A 14,520-nucleotide genomic window follows, 5' to 3' on the forward strand; every position below is an offset into this window, starting at 1 on the left:
TGACAGGAAAAAAAATCCACAGAAATCTTTGTTAGAAAACAAAATTTTATTTACATGAACGGTAAAATAAAAGGGTTATTAAGAGCCGGCCATGCCAATATTGTACAATATACAACTCACTCTGGTCATTCAGACACATTTGAGCATTACATTGATCATCTCATTTGTTAAGCCACTTACAGTCAGAAACTTTAATTCATGAAATCACAGCATTTAAGTCACTGAGCTCAATAAGCATCATTATTCATACATTCACAGAACACAAAGCTCTTCACAAATCAGTCATTTATTTTACACTACATTACATAGCTGGCCTCCTTAAAGACCTTTATGAAAGACCCACTGCAATCAAATTCTTCTGTTTAGAGCACATTAGAAAAGTCATGGAGAACCTAGAAGATAGTCAACACAAACTTTGGGAACAAACTTTATTGGGGAGGGGGGGGGGACAACAGACATCTGCAGTATTGGCCATGCCCTTGGGAGGACAGACACTAAAGGGCTCATTCACACTTTTCTGCATTCATAGCATTGTGTTTTTTTTTTTTAACATAGTTGCTTCTGCCCATTTGTTTCCTTTGGGTCATTCCCAATGCTTTGCAACACAGTGCATGTGTTTTTAGGTTTGTGCATTGGGATGTGTTAAAGGGCCAGATGTGTTGTATACCAAGTCGCTGTGTGTTGCAGGCCCATTATAAATACACAGGCTCACACACAATGCAATGGTGCAATGCATGGCCACAAGCATGTGTCAACATGCACACAGAGGTGTAAAGCCACTCTAAATAAAAAAAATCCAAGACAGGTTACAGTTCCTACCAGAAAACTCCTGAAGTCTTAACAGCTGCTCCTTCTAGACTGGACTAGCCATAATGTCTATCTTGTATAGCTCTCCTGATGTGCCACACTGGATCTCAAGATCCAGGGATAGACTGTGGAGAAACCCTGCCAGGATGTCTGCTGTATAGAGCCTACTATAGTGGTGAGTGGCTTATGCTCCCTCTAGGTAGCTGTTCTTGAGGACTGCTGTGCCAACTTTCTAACTCTTATTCCCAACTCCTTTGTTATTCCTCTATTCTTTCTCTTATGTGCCCAGTGTCTAAGCAACAGAGTTATCCTTCACATTGAGAGCATGTGCATAGCCATTACTTCCCTACCAGCACAAACACATAGCAGACCCCTTACCTGTGCTAGGTCAAGCTCAAACTGTTCATTAGTATGATGCCTGTAAAGCCTGGCTTGCCATCAAACACTCTCTGCCTCATGGCCAGACAATAAGTCCTAGATAAAGCCAGCTGAACTATACATGTATGGTTTATTTGGTTTACCTGTGGCACACCCGCATGGGCCTTAGCACTTACATGGGGGGGGTCATATTGTTGGTTACTGAGCAATTAAGCGTACCAGTGTGAAGGCTTTCAAGATGTCCGCAAAGGAGTCCTTGACAACCTGCCTGATTTCCAAAGGTAGCATAGTAATGAACAGGTGCGACCGCCCTGTGACACAAGAGCAATAGCTGCCCTGGTTTATATGTAAATTGAAGGTGCATAAAAGCACAAGTCTTAAAATGTCTTCATTTTGTTTATTTAATTAGTCTGCAGAACTGTCTCAACATTTAGGATCCAGGCAGCAGGCTGATGAAGACTGCTCTTTGTGTGAGAACAGCAGCCCGTCACGCCCCCTCCAGGGATCCTGAATTTTGGGCTGCTGCATAATTACATATCATGCAAAAAGTAAGACATTTAAAACTTTGTCTAATTGCATTAATATGAAAATACAGCAGAACATCAGACAGGATTTAAAAAAAATGCATATGTACTGACAGGGAAGTTGCTGAAGAGAAAGCAGAACAATCAGGGGAGCACTCATCACTGCACTACTGCCCCTTCACTGTCCCAATCAGCAGGCTGGGGTTGTATTCTTCATCAGGTTCTGCTGCTGTAATGGAGGTCAAGCACCTAGCTAGGCTTTCTGGCAGTGGTGACCTGGTCACAAAAATGGCAGAATGAAATAACCTCCAAGGACTCATTAACCTGGTAAGAGATTTGAATTGCAACTGTGCATTCAGGAACAATAATAAAAAATATAATATCTGGAGAACATATTTAATAAATTAGACCCCTTATGTTTTGTATGAGATTTTTAGAAATGCCAAATAGTGACCATGTACCTATACTTTGGGTGACTAACAGCAGGTTTGCGGTTGACTTTATCTGGCAATGAAACGCTAACAAAACAAAAAACAATGGAATATCAAGAGATTTCACAAAAATTCAATGCGTTTGTACATACACTATAGAACGCTGATGTGGAGTTTGAGCACCAAATGGCCCAAACTTTTAGATTTGGCCACGAGCGAAGACAAAGATTCACTAGGCCAACTTTGGATTTAATGGCCAAAATCTACTGGCAGACGACCAGCTTAAGTAGCACCCATTTAGTATTCATCTGGACAAGACTGCATATCGTTACTGAAAGATTTAAAAATAATAATCTGTGTAGTCATTAGTAATAAATAACATCCTCCATTTCATCTTATATGCTTCAAAAACATAAAAAGAAGAGTGGCAGCTATGGGCAACACAGTCCGTTAATGGAGATGCCCACTGGGACTTCAAAGGAAGACCATTTAAGTCAATAGTGGTCATTTCAACATAAAGTCTCCAAGTTGATCTACCTTGCTATAATAAATATTTATTCAGTCATTATGCCTACAAAAAGTGAAGGCAACTATTAAAGTGAAACTTTACCCAGATCTTTGAAAGGACAACAAATACACCTTTAGAAATGTTTAGTAATGGCAATCTACAAACACATACTTCTAGATAACGGCCGGCTTTTATAAATGCCTTTCCCCGAGATCTCGTGAGATTACAGATGGTTTCCCAGCAATGCACTGCTGATGTAACCTTCCCAGGATGCAATGGGCACATTGCATCACTAATTCCCCAAGAGGACCTGGAAGTGGAAAAATAATAACTAACTAAAAACATGTTTAATGAATGTAAGATTATTTCATATCAGATGCATGTTGAGGTGAATTTTGGTGAAAGTGGGAAAAGGTCTGCTTTAAGTTAGCCTTACTGATGCAAGCAGTACTGGTAAAGTGTATTTTGATCAACATTGGTTCATTTTCCCAAAATAATTGTTTCCATCTTGTGTGGGCAAAGTTCTGGTGGCTTCCATACCCTCTGCCTCAATGGAATGTACCAACTCGACCAACAAGTCAGATTTATTCAATGTGACTATATTGAAAAACAAGAAACCAAAAACAGAGGATCAATGACGGTGATGAGGGCTCCTGGATTTTGAGCGTGACCTCCTGTTGTAAAAAACAAAAAACAAAAAAAACAAACAGAAGTTTATTTTCAGGGGGAAAAGAGTCTAAACATTTAGCATGCATACATTTTCTTTTCAGCAGAGAACAAAGCTACTGTAATCCTCGCCCAATTAGGAGCCTGTACACAAATCACTGCATCCTCGCTGTAACTGGACTGTTACTAAATGTTTTAGTCACACTGAAGCTGTCGGAAGATATACTTAGATTGGCAATTACCATCACTTGACAGTGGGAAGGAAAGAAGGGAGGGGGGGAAGGAAAGAAAGAAGGGGAAGGAAAGGAAGAAGGGAGGGGGGGAAGGAAAGGAAGAAGGGAGGGGGGAAGGAAGGAAAGAAGGGAGGGAGACAAGAAGGAAGGGAGGAAGGAAAGAAGGTAAATGTCTTCAAAATTAAGATACAGGCTCTAATATTAAATGTCAAATTACCAGCTTCCAGGGAGCAGGCACACGTCAAGGACATTTAAAAACCAGCTTATTCCTTAGCATATTTAACAATCATTTTAGCTTACAGGACAAAATCCTACAATCAGATAAAAGCTTTTAGATCTCTAGATCTACTTTACTAGTCAATTTTTCTCACCTTTTTGAAGAGCTGTGTTCTCGACCTGTATAAAGAAAGAGGGCTGCTGTGTTAGGAAAACTAAGCAATGGCGTGACATAATTTATAAATATAGAGAAATGCACCATAATAAATTAGAAAATCGGGATATTGTTTAAAAAAAAGGGATGTTGAAGGCATTAACTTTAACCAACACATTTTTAACCAAAATAATTTGTCTGCAGTCGGGGGGAGACTAGCACACAAACCCAGTAACTGATAAACTATACCCACCTGTGCGCCAGCAATGTAACATACGCAACCTCCCTTGCTGGCTTCTTTTGGGTTTAGGATTTTTGGCTGTCTTCAGTGGACAGACAGGCATGACATAACTTCAGTGCATACAGATGGTGGTTATTTCATCAGGGCACCCACCGGGCTCAGTATGCTCAGCTCAGTATACAGTGTAAAGAGTTTGCAAAGAGGTAAGACCATAGAATCTATTTCTTGAAGTTCATTGAGAGACACAAGAATTCATAGACTGGTGGGTTATACCGCCACTTACAGAACTGGATGCTGGCAATGCAACACAAACAAAAAAAAAAACAAAATTGTGGGCCAGCCCAGTTCAACGTCTCCTTCTACCAGAATGCCTTAGTTTGTGGGAAAGCATTAACAAAGACACAGAAGGGTGGGACCAGTGTCCCTCAATAAACTCTTTAGTACAAAAATCTCATTTTCTTTCTCATTCATTGAGGAACAAAAGAACTCAAGACTTCGGAATGTCAAATAGCAGTATAACAGATAGTGTTTTGTTGCTGTTGCCCTCCTAACAGGCCCACAAGAAAACAGAACCGGAGACTGCCTGCAGCTCAAAGAGCCACTTAAAAAGGACTTTACCCCTAAAGCTGGCATTAGATAAAGCTTGAACATCCACCTGGAAAACTTGAACAAAAGACCAAGTGGTGGCCCTGCAAATCTGGGAGACAGTAGCCTGAAGCTGAACCTGATCCTTAAGCTAGTCTGTCTGGGCCACCAAGAAAAGTGGAACATGAAGCAGGCTTCCCGTTACATGGAACATCGGGAATATTAAAAGAAAAACATTCTTTCTGAGAGGAGCAGTGGCTGTAAGGTAAATCCATACAGCAGGAACTACATCTAGGCAATGGAGGGAAATCTCCTTCCGATGAACCGGAACCAAACAGAAAAAACAATGTCCTGATTGAGATGAAAAGCCGAAACTACCTTTAATAGGAAGGACGTTATGAACCTCTACCAACTCGTTCTTGTGCAAGACCAGAAAGAGTTCCCTGAAGGATAAGGCTGAAAGCTCACAGAGGCGATACTCGCCTCACGGAGGTGATAGCAAGAAAAGCAACCTGGTGAGTGAGGGTGAAAAGGAGGGATATCACTGATTGGTTCAAAGGACAGTTTTCGAAGAGCCATAAAAAAACAGAATTGCAAAAAGGCCAGAATTTGGCCCATGGAGAGTTTTCTGGAATTAAAGTGTCTGGCCTTTCACCAAGCAAAGAAAGTCTTCCACGTGTGATGGTAGACCTTGTGATAAGTAGACCTCCTAGCTTTAAGGACTGTGGGGATTACCGATTCTGGAAATGGACCAGGGAGGGGGTCTGTAAGCGGAATTCTAGCTTGTAGCCCCTGGTTGTCTGCAAAGGTTAACAGATGTCCCTCCACTTTGGAAAATGAGGGCGCCCTTTAATGATGAATGAATCCTAGGAGTAACAAAAAGAGAATCCTCCAACATGGAGTGAGCTTTCCCAGACTGGGCCCTCGGCTTCTTGTGCTGGGAAAGATGGGTATTCTTGTACCTGGTAATATCCTTGATGAGGGTATCCAGGGTAACTGCAAATAGATGTTGTCCCTTAAAGAGCATGCAGAGCAAGCTGTGGACGTGAGCTCCAGACACTTTGAGCAAGGGGACCACTGACATCGTGAAGTCCTTTCCAATGGCCTTAGCCCAATTACCTAAGGTTTGACAGACTAATGTCACAACCAAGACCAAGTGAGAACAGAGTTTTAAAAAGGGCATCCAGCCTTTTTTAGATGGAGTGCTGCTCAATTAAAATACCATTTATTAAACATATTTGACCATTGAAATTAAAAATGTAAAGTCCATCAAAGCATTCCTATTGTACAGTTTACCTCTGCAAGCCAGTCATTTACCAATAACATGAGACATAGTAATTTAGTACAAAACCCAAAAGTATCAGTCTGCATATAGCTGCCACTATAATAAACTGCATCCAAGTTCTTTTAGGCTTTGTTGTAAAAAAACCCTGTTGTAAAAACACACACGCACACACACCAACTCCAATGGAAAAAACCCTGCTACCTAGAGTCATCGTAATGCTACACTTACTGTGTCTTGGTGAAGATGATCTGCTTCTGGTATAGTGCCTCTCCCACTCGTCACGCTCCCTCTCACGGCGCTCACGCTCTCTGTAGAAAAAGAAATAACAGACCACTTACTATGCTACCAGACACATTTAAAGAAAAGATCATAAATACTTACAACTCCCAATATGCAGGGAGGAGTGGTGTAGTGAAACTGCCCCATAAAAACCCTTAAAAATCCAGCACTTCAAGGAGTGCCAATTTCCTGAACCTCCCATGACCTGCAATGATGTAGGAGAAGGCAGGAGCTACAGAACATAGTGGTGGGAACCAGTAAATAAACAATATAAAAAGTGTGTGATTCTGAAGGGCCTCCATTACAGCAGAGATTGCCTGTGCAGGCAGCAGTAGAGGTGAGTAATTGTGATCATCTCTGCAGGGGAAGCCTTTATTGCAACTTATTTTAGCGACAAAAGGAAAACAAAATTGCAGATAGAAGTTCTTAAATGCTTCTTTGGCTTCAACAATCAGCTGTTTTGTTAACTGTACAAGGGTATTCTTAGGCCCCATTCACACTGAGCGATTTATCGTGCGGTAATTCCCACGATATCGCGGCTATTTACCGCGCGATATCGCTCTCCAATGCATCTCAATGGGGCTCTGTCCTTCGCTGTCCTTATGGGGGCCTTATTGTTTGAGAGATGCTGGACTTTCTCCAATAGCATAAGCGAGTTGCACATTAAAAGTAGCAATGGTTACCATTAAATATAAGACTTATGCTCTCTACCATACTAGTCTGAAGTGGAAAAGAGTGACCAAAATACAGGGGGAAAAAAAAACAAAAAAACTGAACATTATCCGACATTCCACAATGCAGGCAACAAAACGGAACTAGTATATCCCCTACTACTGTTTGTACATTCATATAATACAGCATACTTCACTCACTTCATGCGGATCTTCCGGGCCATGGCTCGCAGCTCATCTTCCCGCTCCTGTGAGAAAGGAATATACGTTTATTAGCACTGAAAAACTGAAACATCTTTAATGCATTCTGAATTGGACTTAAAGCGGAAGTAAAGTTTGTTTTGTTCAAAAGCGCTGACAAGCCGGGCACCCTGCTTTCTAATTGCCCGGGAGGCTGGCTCCATGCTCCCTCGTCATGAGATGACGAGGGAGCATGAAGCCGGCTTCCCGGTTAATCAGAATGCCGGGCACTGCGTCATTACACGGCGCCCGGCTGCCTGATTGGCCAGCTTCCCGACCAATTGGGAAGCCAGGCAGCGCATCATTATCACAAGTGACGAGAGAGCATGAAGCCGCTTCACGGCCAATCAGGAAACTGGGCAGCGTGTAATGACGCGCTGCCCAGCGTCCTGATACAGGAAGTACGTGTGCTAGGCATCGGAGCATTTGGGTGAGTACGAGTACTCACCCAGATACTTGGTATCGGCACCAATATCAATACTAGTATCAGTATCGGTGCATCCCTAATTGCTATGAAATGCAAATTTCCCATAATGTGCTAATATGCTGTGCATGCTAGCCTTACACATAATGGCTCCTGGGGGCCCTTTTTTTTTTTGGACCAATTTACTTCCACTTCAAAAGGGTCCGCCCATCCACATTATATAAATGTTCAGTAAATCCCATCACACTCCTGAAGGGATAAAACCCTGAGATATCAGGTGGGTGCTGAAGCGACCGCAGCTGCCTCTGCAAATCAGTAGATATATAGCAGAAAGTCACTCGCACTCCCAACTTGATTTCTTAGTCAATATTTTATTGACTATAGTCGGGTCTCATTGTAAAGCAACGTTTCGGAACAATGCTCCTTTGTTTGCCTGAAGGGCAAGGTTTAGTTCCGAAACGTCGCTTTACATCGTGACACTACTATAGTCAATAAAATATTGACTAAGAAATCCAAGTTGGAATACGAGTGACTTTCTACTATACATCCACATTATATCTCACCAGTACTGGATACTACCTGTTTTATACCAATTGTGTTTCCTTAAGGGACTTCAGAGTTAAGGTAGAATTTTTAAAATTAACCCCTTGCAGTGGGGCTAATAAAGGGTTTCCTGCAGTTCGTCTTCAAGAATTCTGCAACTGAGTTCCCTGATCTGTTAACCCGCAATGGAAGTAGGAAAGGAGGAATTCAACTGTCCCCATTGGATTTTCTGTATTGTATCATACAACAGAAGGAATTCTAATAATGCCATTCTTGTAGCAGGAAAGATACTCCAAGGGGCCATAAAAAGAGCCAGGTGATCTAATGGGATATCATCATGTAGTCAGTGGATTAATTTGACGAATAGATTTAAACTTAAACCAACATACAACTTTAAGAGGGGCTGATCTTTTGAAGAGATATGTGATCTGGTTGCTCAAGAAGACGTTTGCTAAACTAGAATGTTGAAGTGTTTACGTACTTGGCGGTCATGCTCCTGCTGAATGATTTTCTCTTGAGCTGCCTTTTTATCCGCCTTGTCTAGAAGAAAAAAAAATAAAAAATTACTCACCAGATACACCACACTACATTATATTTAGCTTTACGGTCATTATGTAGGATTAAGGTGGCACTTCTGACACATTGCAGCCTAGACAAACTTCATAATCACTTTCACACTAATATGAGGTGGTCACATGTAAAGAGGCCAATGAAGGGGTCTGTTACATTATAGTCATTTTAGCAGTCAGCAATGTTTCCATGTTCCACCCTTCTATCTTATAGCCGTTTGAGACTTCCCAAAAGATTCTTTGTGCAGTTAGCACATTTTATCATGTTATTTATCAGTAAAAGCCTCTTTTGTGGACATCCAAAATCCCCAAGACTGCTGTTGGGTGCTGTCATCATGGGTGTGATGTCAGCATCCTCAGAGTTGTCACTTAAGTGTCCCCCTCTATAGTCTCCTTTGCTCCTCCCCTGGCAGCTGGGCCAGCAAAGGGAGTCATTTGGCACCCCAAGAAGAGGAATGAGCTATGACAAGTAGGGAGGGGGCGGTGCTAAGGAGCTGACCAATCAAATTTTTCACAAGTTCAATGGCACATTGCAAGTGAAAAGAAAAAGTATGGAAAAGAAAAAGCACGTAAAACGTTACATTTGTCTGCAATTATAAAGATGGTGACAGGGTCTCTTTAAATCACTGTGGGTGCACTATAAGAATCCTCAGATATTAAGGAAGGACAGTTATGTTAAGGCCTCATTTCACACAGCTAAGTGTCGGCCTGTACAGATCCATGCGGCGTGCACGGCCATATCGGGCCGTTCCCTGGAAGGACAGGTGCTGCGTGTGATTGTATGCAGCAGCATGTTCTTCCCTATGGGAGGACGCGGCCGTACTCTCATCCAAACTGGGTGTCCGTGCTCGGACGCAGACAGGATCCATCCTGTCCGAGTATGGACACCCGCACCCATGTGTAGCTTGGGTGAGCGTATGGCCGCGTCCTCACATAGTGAAAAACAGGCTGCTGCATACAATCACACGCAGCACCTGTCCTTCCAGGGAACGGCCCGATACGGCCGTGAACACCGCATGGATCTGTACGGGCCAACACTTGGCTGTGTAAATGAGGCCTTACCCTGACATTCAGAAATAATCCCCGCAGAGACAGTTTGTGTACAGCTAAATAGGAAAATAATGATTTTTTTTGTATTTATAATGATTTGGTATGCATCTCTAAATGTCTGAAGTACCTACATCCCTCTGAACATTATGGTATTAGCTCTTGGATTATAGAAGTAACATTGGCTTACATCAGCTTACCTTAAAATTACTGATCAGTTATTACAAATAAAATAATGCATGAATACATAATACCACCATATTGTTGCCACAATGCCATGTTTCGGTTGTAAATATTTACATATGTTTGCTTGATCATCCTACATTCATCAATGAGAAAATGACAGCTAGTAATAACCATACCAGCTGTTTACAACCGGTCCACTCGCACTAACGAACAGAGATACAGCGTACTGATGTACTGTATTTCCCCTCCTCATCAATTTGCTAATGAACGGGGACTGCAGGGGGCACTGGAGAAGTATATGGTGTCTTGTATTGTTGGAAGCTTCAGATGTTTTTTTCTGATCTTGTCCCTTTAAACCATCCTCATCTCACCATGTGCTTTACATTCTGCTACATGTTTGTACTTACACTGTTTGTTTAGTGCTTTCTGCATGCGGAGTTTTAGCTTCTCTTGTGGTGTTAACTTTGCCTAGAAATAAAAAGAAAAATATGGAGGTCTGAGTAAAGAAAGACCAAATCTTACAATAGAGTAATGTGGACTTGGAAGTCCAGGGGACTGAAGAATGGCTGATGAGAAAACATTTGTCACTTGTAAAGCTTAGAGGAAACAGTAAAAAAAAAAACTAAAAAAAAAACTCTTATGCTGTACGGTTTTATTAGGAAAGCAAGCTCAATACATAATGACTGCACATATTAAACATTGCTAATATAAGGTTTGCACTACATTTATGTCAGATCCCACAGATGTAAATGGTTGTACAGTAAAATAGCCGCAGTTAATTTTGCATGCATAAATCATATGCCTGTCAAATTACTTTCTAGAGACCTGTCCAAACCATATTTCCAGAAACACAACACACACAAAAAGGAGCAGGTTAGGAACACAAAGGCCATTGGAAATGGTACACTCGGGACACTCCAAATGTGAATGGGCCTCAGTCTACCATGTTCCAATGACATTGAAAACTTCAACTTAGAGGTGATTTTCACTAAACGCCACTGCTGTGCTTTATAATACAAAGAATGCATATATTGCCGTAGCTCTAAGCTCTATTACATTCTTTAAAAATCTCATCGACAAGCCACTGTGCACAGGGGTGCAGCACAACGTAGCCTGTGCAATACATGCTCTGCGTGCTATACACAAAACTGCATCCTGCGTCAAATAACAAGGCGGTAAAAAATTCTTACTGACTTTGGATGTTCCACTCTCTTTGCTAACAGCAAGCTCAGGTCTGAGAAAAGAAAGACAAGGAGGTTTCAGGTCACACTGTACAAACCATTCTAAAAATTACATGGTAACAAAGTGGTTTTCATGCCATGCTTTAAAAAGGAAATAAAAGCAATGTTCACCTTTTCAATCGCTCCACCACAGCTGGGGATACCTTCTTTCCTGATACTACTTTCTCTCGAAATGGTGAAGGACTCCTAGACACACTGCTCTGGTTACTTCCATGCAGGCGCCCACTGCTCCTTCCACCACGCCCATGACGGTCAGGTGACCGAGAGCGACTTCTAAACACAATAGCCAAAAGGTCAGACATTAAGGTGCACATACAAAGATTTAAAACAGTGGTCTCAAAGTACCGGCCCCGAGCCGGTACTATGTGGCCCGCAGCCAGCTCACAAGCCAAGCAACAAACAAAGTCAGGTACACAGTCACAGACAGTGTACCCAAATGCGGGAGCACCTACACGGTCTGCATCTCTATTGGATGCAGAACGCATAGCTGCTTCTGTGCCGGCACTCTGATTGATTAGTAAGGTCTGCAGCAGACCTTAGCAATCATTTACCAGGGATTGTGCCTCCTTTACAGCCTCCTCCCTGCAAAAAGGTAAGCAGGAGAGGGGGCTCTGTATTATATTTTACATGTGGGTGTGATATATGTGTGTGTGTGTGTGTGTGCGTATTTTTTTTATTGCGTATGGGGGAGATGGCGGGAGCGGAGTTGTATTAGGCTCCATTCAGTTCTTTATGTTTAGGTGCAATTAGGGATTCCTGTGTCAGGAACTTGCGTTTCCCTGCAGCAGGAATGCCTAATCTGGCGTTTACAAGCAGCAGCTGTCACCTGTTCAAGTTAATGATCAAGTGACAGCAGCTGCATGTAAACGCCTGCACACCACATGTAATTGTTTGTGAAATGATTACAAGCGGTTAGAAAAAAAAAAAAAACTCCGTGGGTGCACAATCCATTGTGCATCCAAGGGGAGTGATTGATTCCTAACCTAATGTAATCATATCATATACCATTGCATGTGGTGTGCAGGCATTTACATGCAGCAGCTGTTGATCATTAACTTGACCGGGTGACAGCTGCTGCTTGCAAACAGCAGATTAGGAATTCCTGCTGCAGGTAAACTGCAGGTAAAACGCAAGTTCCTGATGCACTAATCCCTAATCACGCCTAAACCTACAGATATGAATAGGGCCCTAATGTGTGTGTATTAGTATCCGTAGTACCATACCGGATATAGTTACAGTTAATTTTAACCAGTTGACATCCGCGGTGTTAAACCCCCTTCCCATCCAGGCCATTTTTCAGTATTCAGCGCTGCGGTACTTTAACTGACATTTATTCAGAGCGGCCCCCATGGGAGAAGGTTTTTTTACGAGTGGCACCCAAGTGAATTTGAGAACCCCGATATAAAGTGTATCAAAACCAAAGAACAACAATGTCCTTTATTTAGTTACCAGTCCTTTGATGTGGCGTCTGTATTCACTTTTTTTTTGGCCCCATTATTTTTAACCGGTGATCTACACACTACAACACTTAATTTTGTAGTGTGACAAAGCTTATTCACTTTACTGTACAGTATCTATGGAGGAGCAATGGTGTCCCCCTAGGCCAGGAAGTGTGTTAAAACTATAGAACACCCTCCCCTACCCATAACATGGGGGGCTCTGTAGTACACAGAGAGCAGATAGTATTTCTATTGGATAAAAGAACAGGTAGAAAGCAAGGAAAGCCCACTGGATTTCTGCTGGTATCAACAGGCTTTTTTTTAAAAACTTAATGGCACAAAAATAAAACTATTTCAGTGATGTATTTAGCAGATCAATAGGGAGCTAATAAAAAAGGTTTATATTTAGGGTTTAGTTTAATTATTTTGATGCAGAAAAAAAAATTGCAAGAAAAAACTGCATGACTAACTTCTCTGCTACTCACCGAGACCGACGTCTTCCTCCGTAATGTCGATCACGATCAGGTGATCTTGATCTGGAATATCTTCTGCTGTCTCTTGCCCCTCCTCCACTTGAATATCGTCTTACAGGACTACGAGAATACCGCCTTGAGCGGGAACGTGAATCTGACCTGCGCCTCCGACTGTCTCTCCTGGATTTTGAGCTGGACCGAGACCTGGAAGATGTTCTGGATCTTGAGGAAGAAGAGGACGAGGAAGATGAAGTAGATCTCCGCCTGCAAATTGAAGGAAATGAGGGAACACAAATGTGTCAAAACTCAAACCAATCAAAAAGCAATACCGTCCATGTTAAGACCACCCCGACACAAGCGCAGAGACTACATATATTCCCATTAAGATCACTCAAAGTAATCCTTTCCTTTGCCGGTGTTTATAGTAATACCTGCCAAACATTTTCAACTCACTTGGACATAGTCTATGAAGGCAATTCTGCTCCAGCCTGTCCCTGAGACCCAGTTATTAGACGATACCATCCTGCCTCTCATACAGAACAAAAAAGTCAAATTTGGTCTGCCATCACACCAGCATATTAAAGACCCAATTGGCCTTCCCTTTGCCGTCTTAACTTACTGTTCTCTGTGTAAATCAGCAACCAGGCATACAAGGAGACTGGGGGATAGGCTGTTGACTCAGTAATTATGTTTAATCCACACATTTCGGAGAAAGGAGTAGCAATTACCACTTTTCATTATATTTGAGGGATGGAAAGGTTTACTTTAATAAAAAAAAAAAATCACACCTACGCTATATTTTAATACCATGTCACATGTATTAAAAAGTTATATGAACTGTTTGACATCTACTAAAGGTTGACGAAAAAGGTCACCAGCACTCAAAAGGTTTAAAAATGAATAAGTCCTTTTTATTGGACCATGGTGTCACGACAATCGAAAAAAAAAGCCCTTTTTTTTTTCGATTGTCGTGACACCATGGTCCAATAAAAAGGACTTATTCATTTTTAAACCTTTTGAGTGCTGGTGACCTTTTTCGTCAACTGTTCGTTTTGCACGGTGCCATCCGTGGAGTAACTGCAAGAACCATCCCTGTGTACTGGCCGGGATTGCTGAAAGGTGTGCGGAGAGCACCCTCACCCTACTGCAACTGATATCTACTAAAAACATACTGGGGGAAATTTATCAAAACTGGAGCAGCCAGAATCTGGAGCAGTTGCCCATGGCAACCAATCAGCATCTCTTCAGTTTGCTTAGTTGAAATTTGAAAAATGAGAGATAGAAGGCGATTGGTTGCCATGCAAATCTGCTCCAGATTTTGTCTGCTCCAGTTTTGATAAATCCCCCCCCCCCCCCTGTATAAAGTTTTACCAGTTGCTG

At 42.0% G+C, this 14,520-nt stretch overlaps 1 protein-coding gene across 4 annotated transcripts in view; it reads right to left on the minus strand.

The window, feature by feature from the left end:
* Positions 1-3,105: 3,105 nt before the first annotated feature.
* The window catches only part of CLASRP (CLK4 associating serine/arginine rich protein), a 25,758-nt gene continuing 14,343 nt past the window's right edge, over positions 3,106-14,520 (minus strand). For 2 of the 4 annotated variants that reach the window (XM_018561529.1, XM_018561526.1), the window contains 9 exons: positions 13,153-13,404; positions 11,340-11,501; positions 11,182-11,221; positions 10,395-10,455; positions 8,667-8,725; positions 7,180-7,226; positions 6,257-6,336; positions 3,919-3,943; positions 3,106-3,322 (listed from right to left, as the gene is read on the minus strand). In XM_018561529.1, the coding sequence (XP_018417031.1) occupies positions 3,280-3,322; positions 3,919-3,943; positions 6,257-6,336; positions 7,180-7,226; positions 8,667-8,725; positions 10,395-10,455; positions 11,182-11,221; positions 11,340-11,501; positions 13,153-13,404 (769 nt within the window). In that variant the 3' untranslated portion in view covers positions 3,106-3,279. Of the gene's footprint in view, positions 3,323-3,918; positions 3,944-6,256; positions 6,337-7,179; positions 7,227-8,666; positions 8,726-10,394; positions 10,456-11,177; positions 11,222-11,339; positions 11,502-13,152; positions 13,405-14,520 lie in introns of those variants that run through there. The other 2 variants (XM_018561527.1, XM_018561530.1) reach the window with 2 other exon arrangements.

The sequence above is a fragment of the Nanorana parkeri genome, unplaced genomic scaffold, assembly GCF_000935625.1.
Source record: "Nanorana parkeri isolate BGI_ZX_2015 unplaced genomic scaffold, ASM93562v1 scaffold528, whole genome shotgun sequence".
Classification (NCBI taxonomy): domain Eukaryota; kingdom Metazoa; phylum Chordata; class Amphibia; order Anura; family Dicroglossidae; genus Nanorana; species Nanorana parkeri.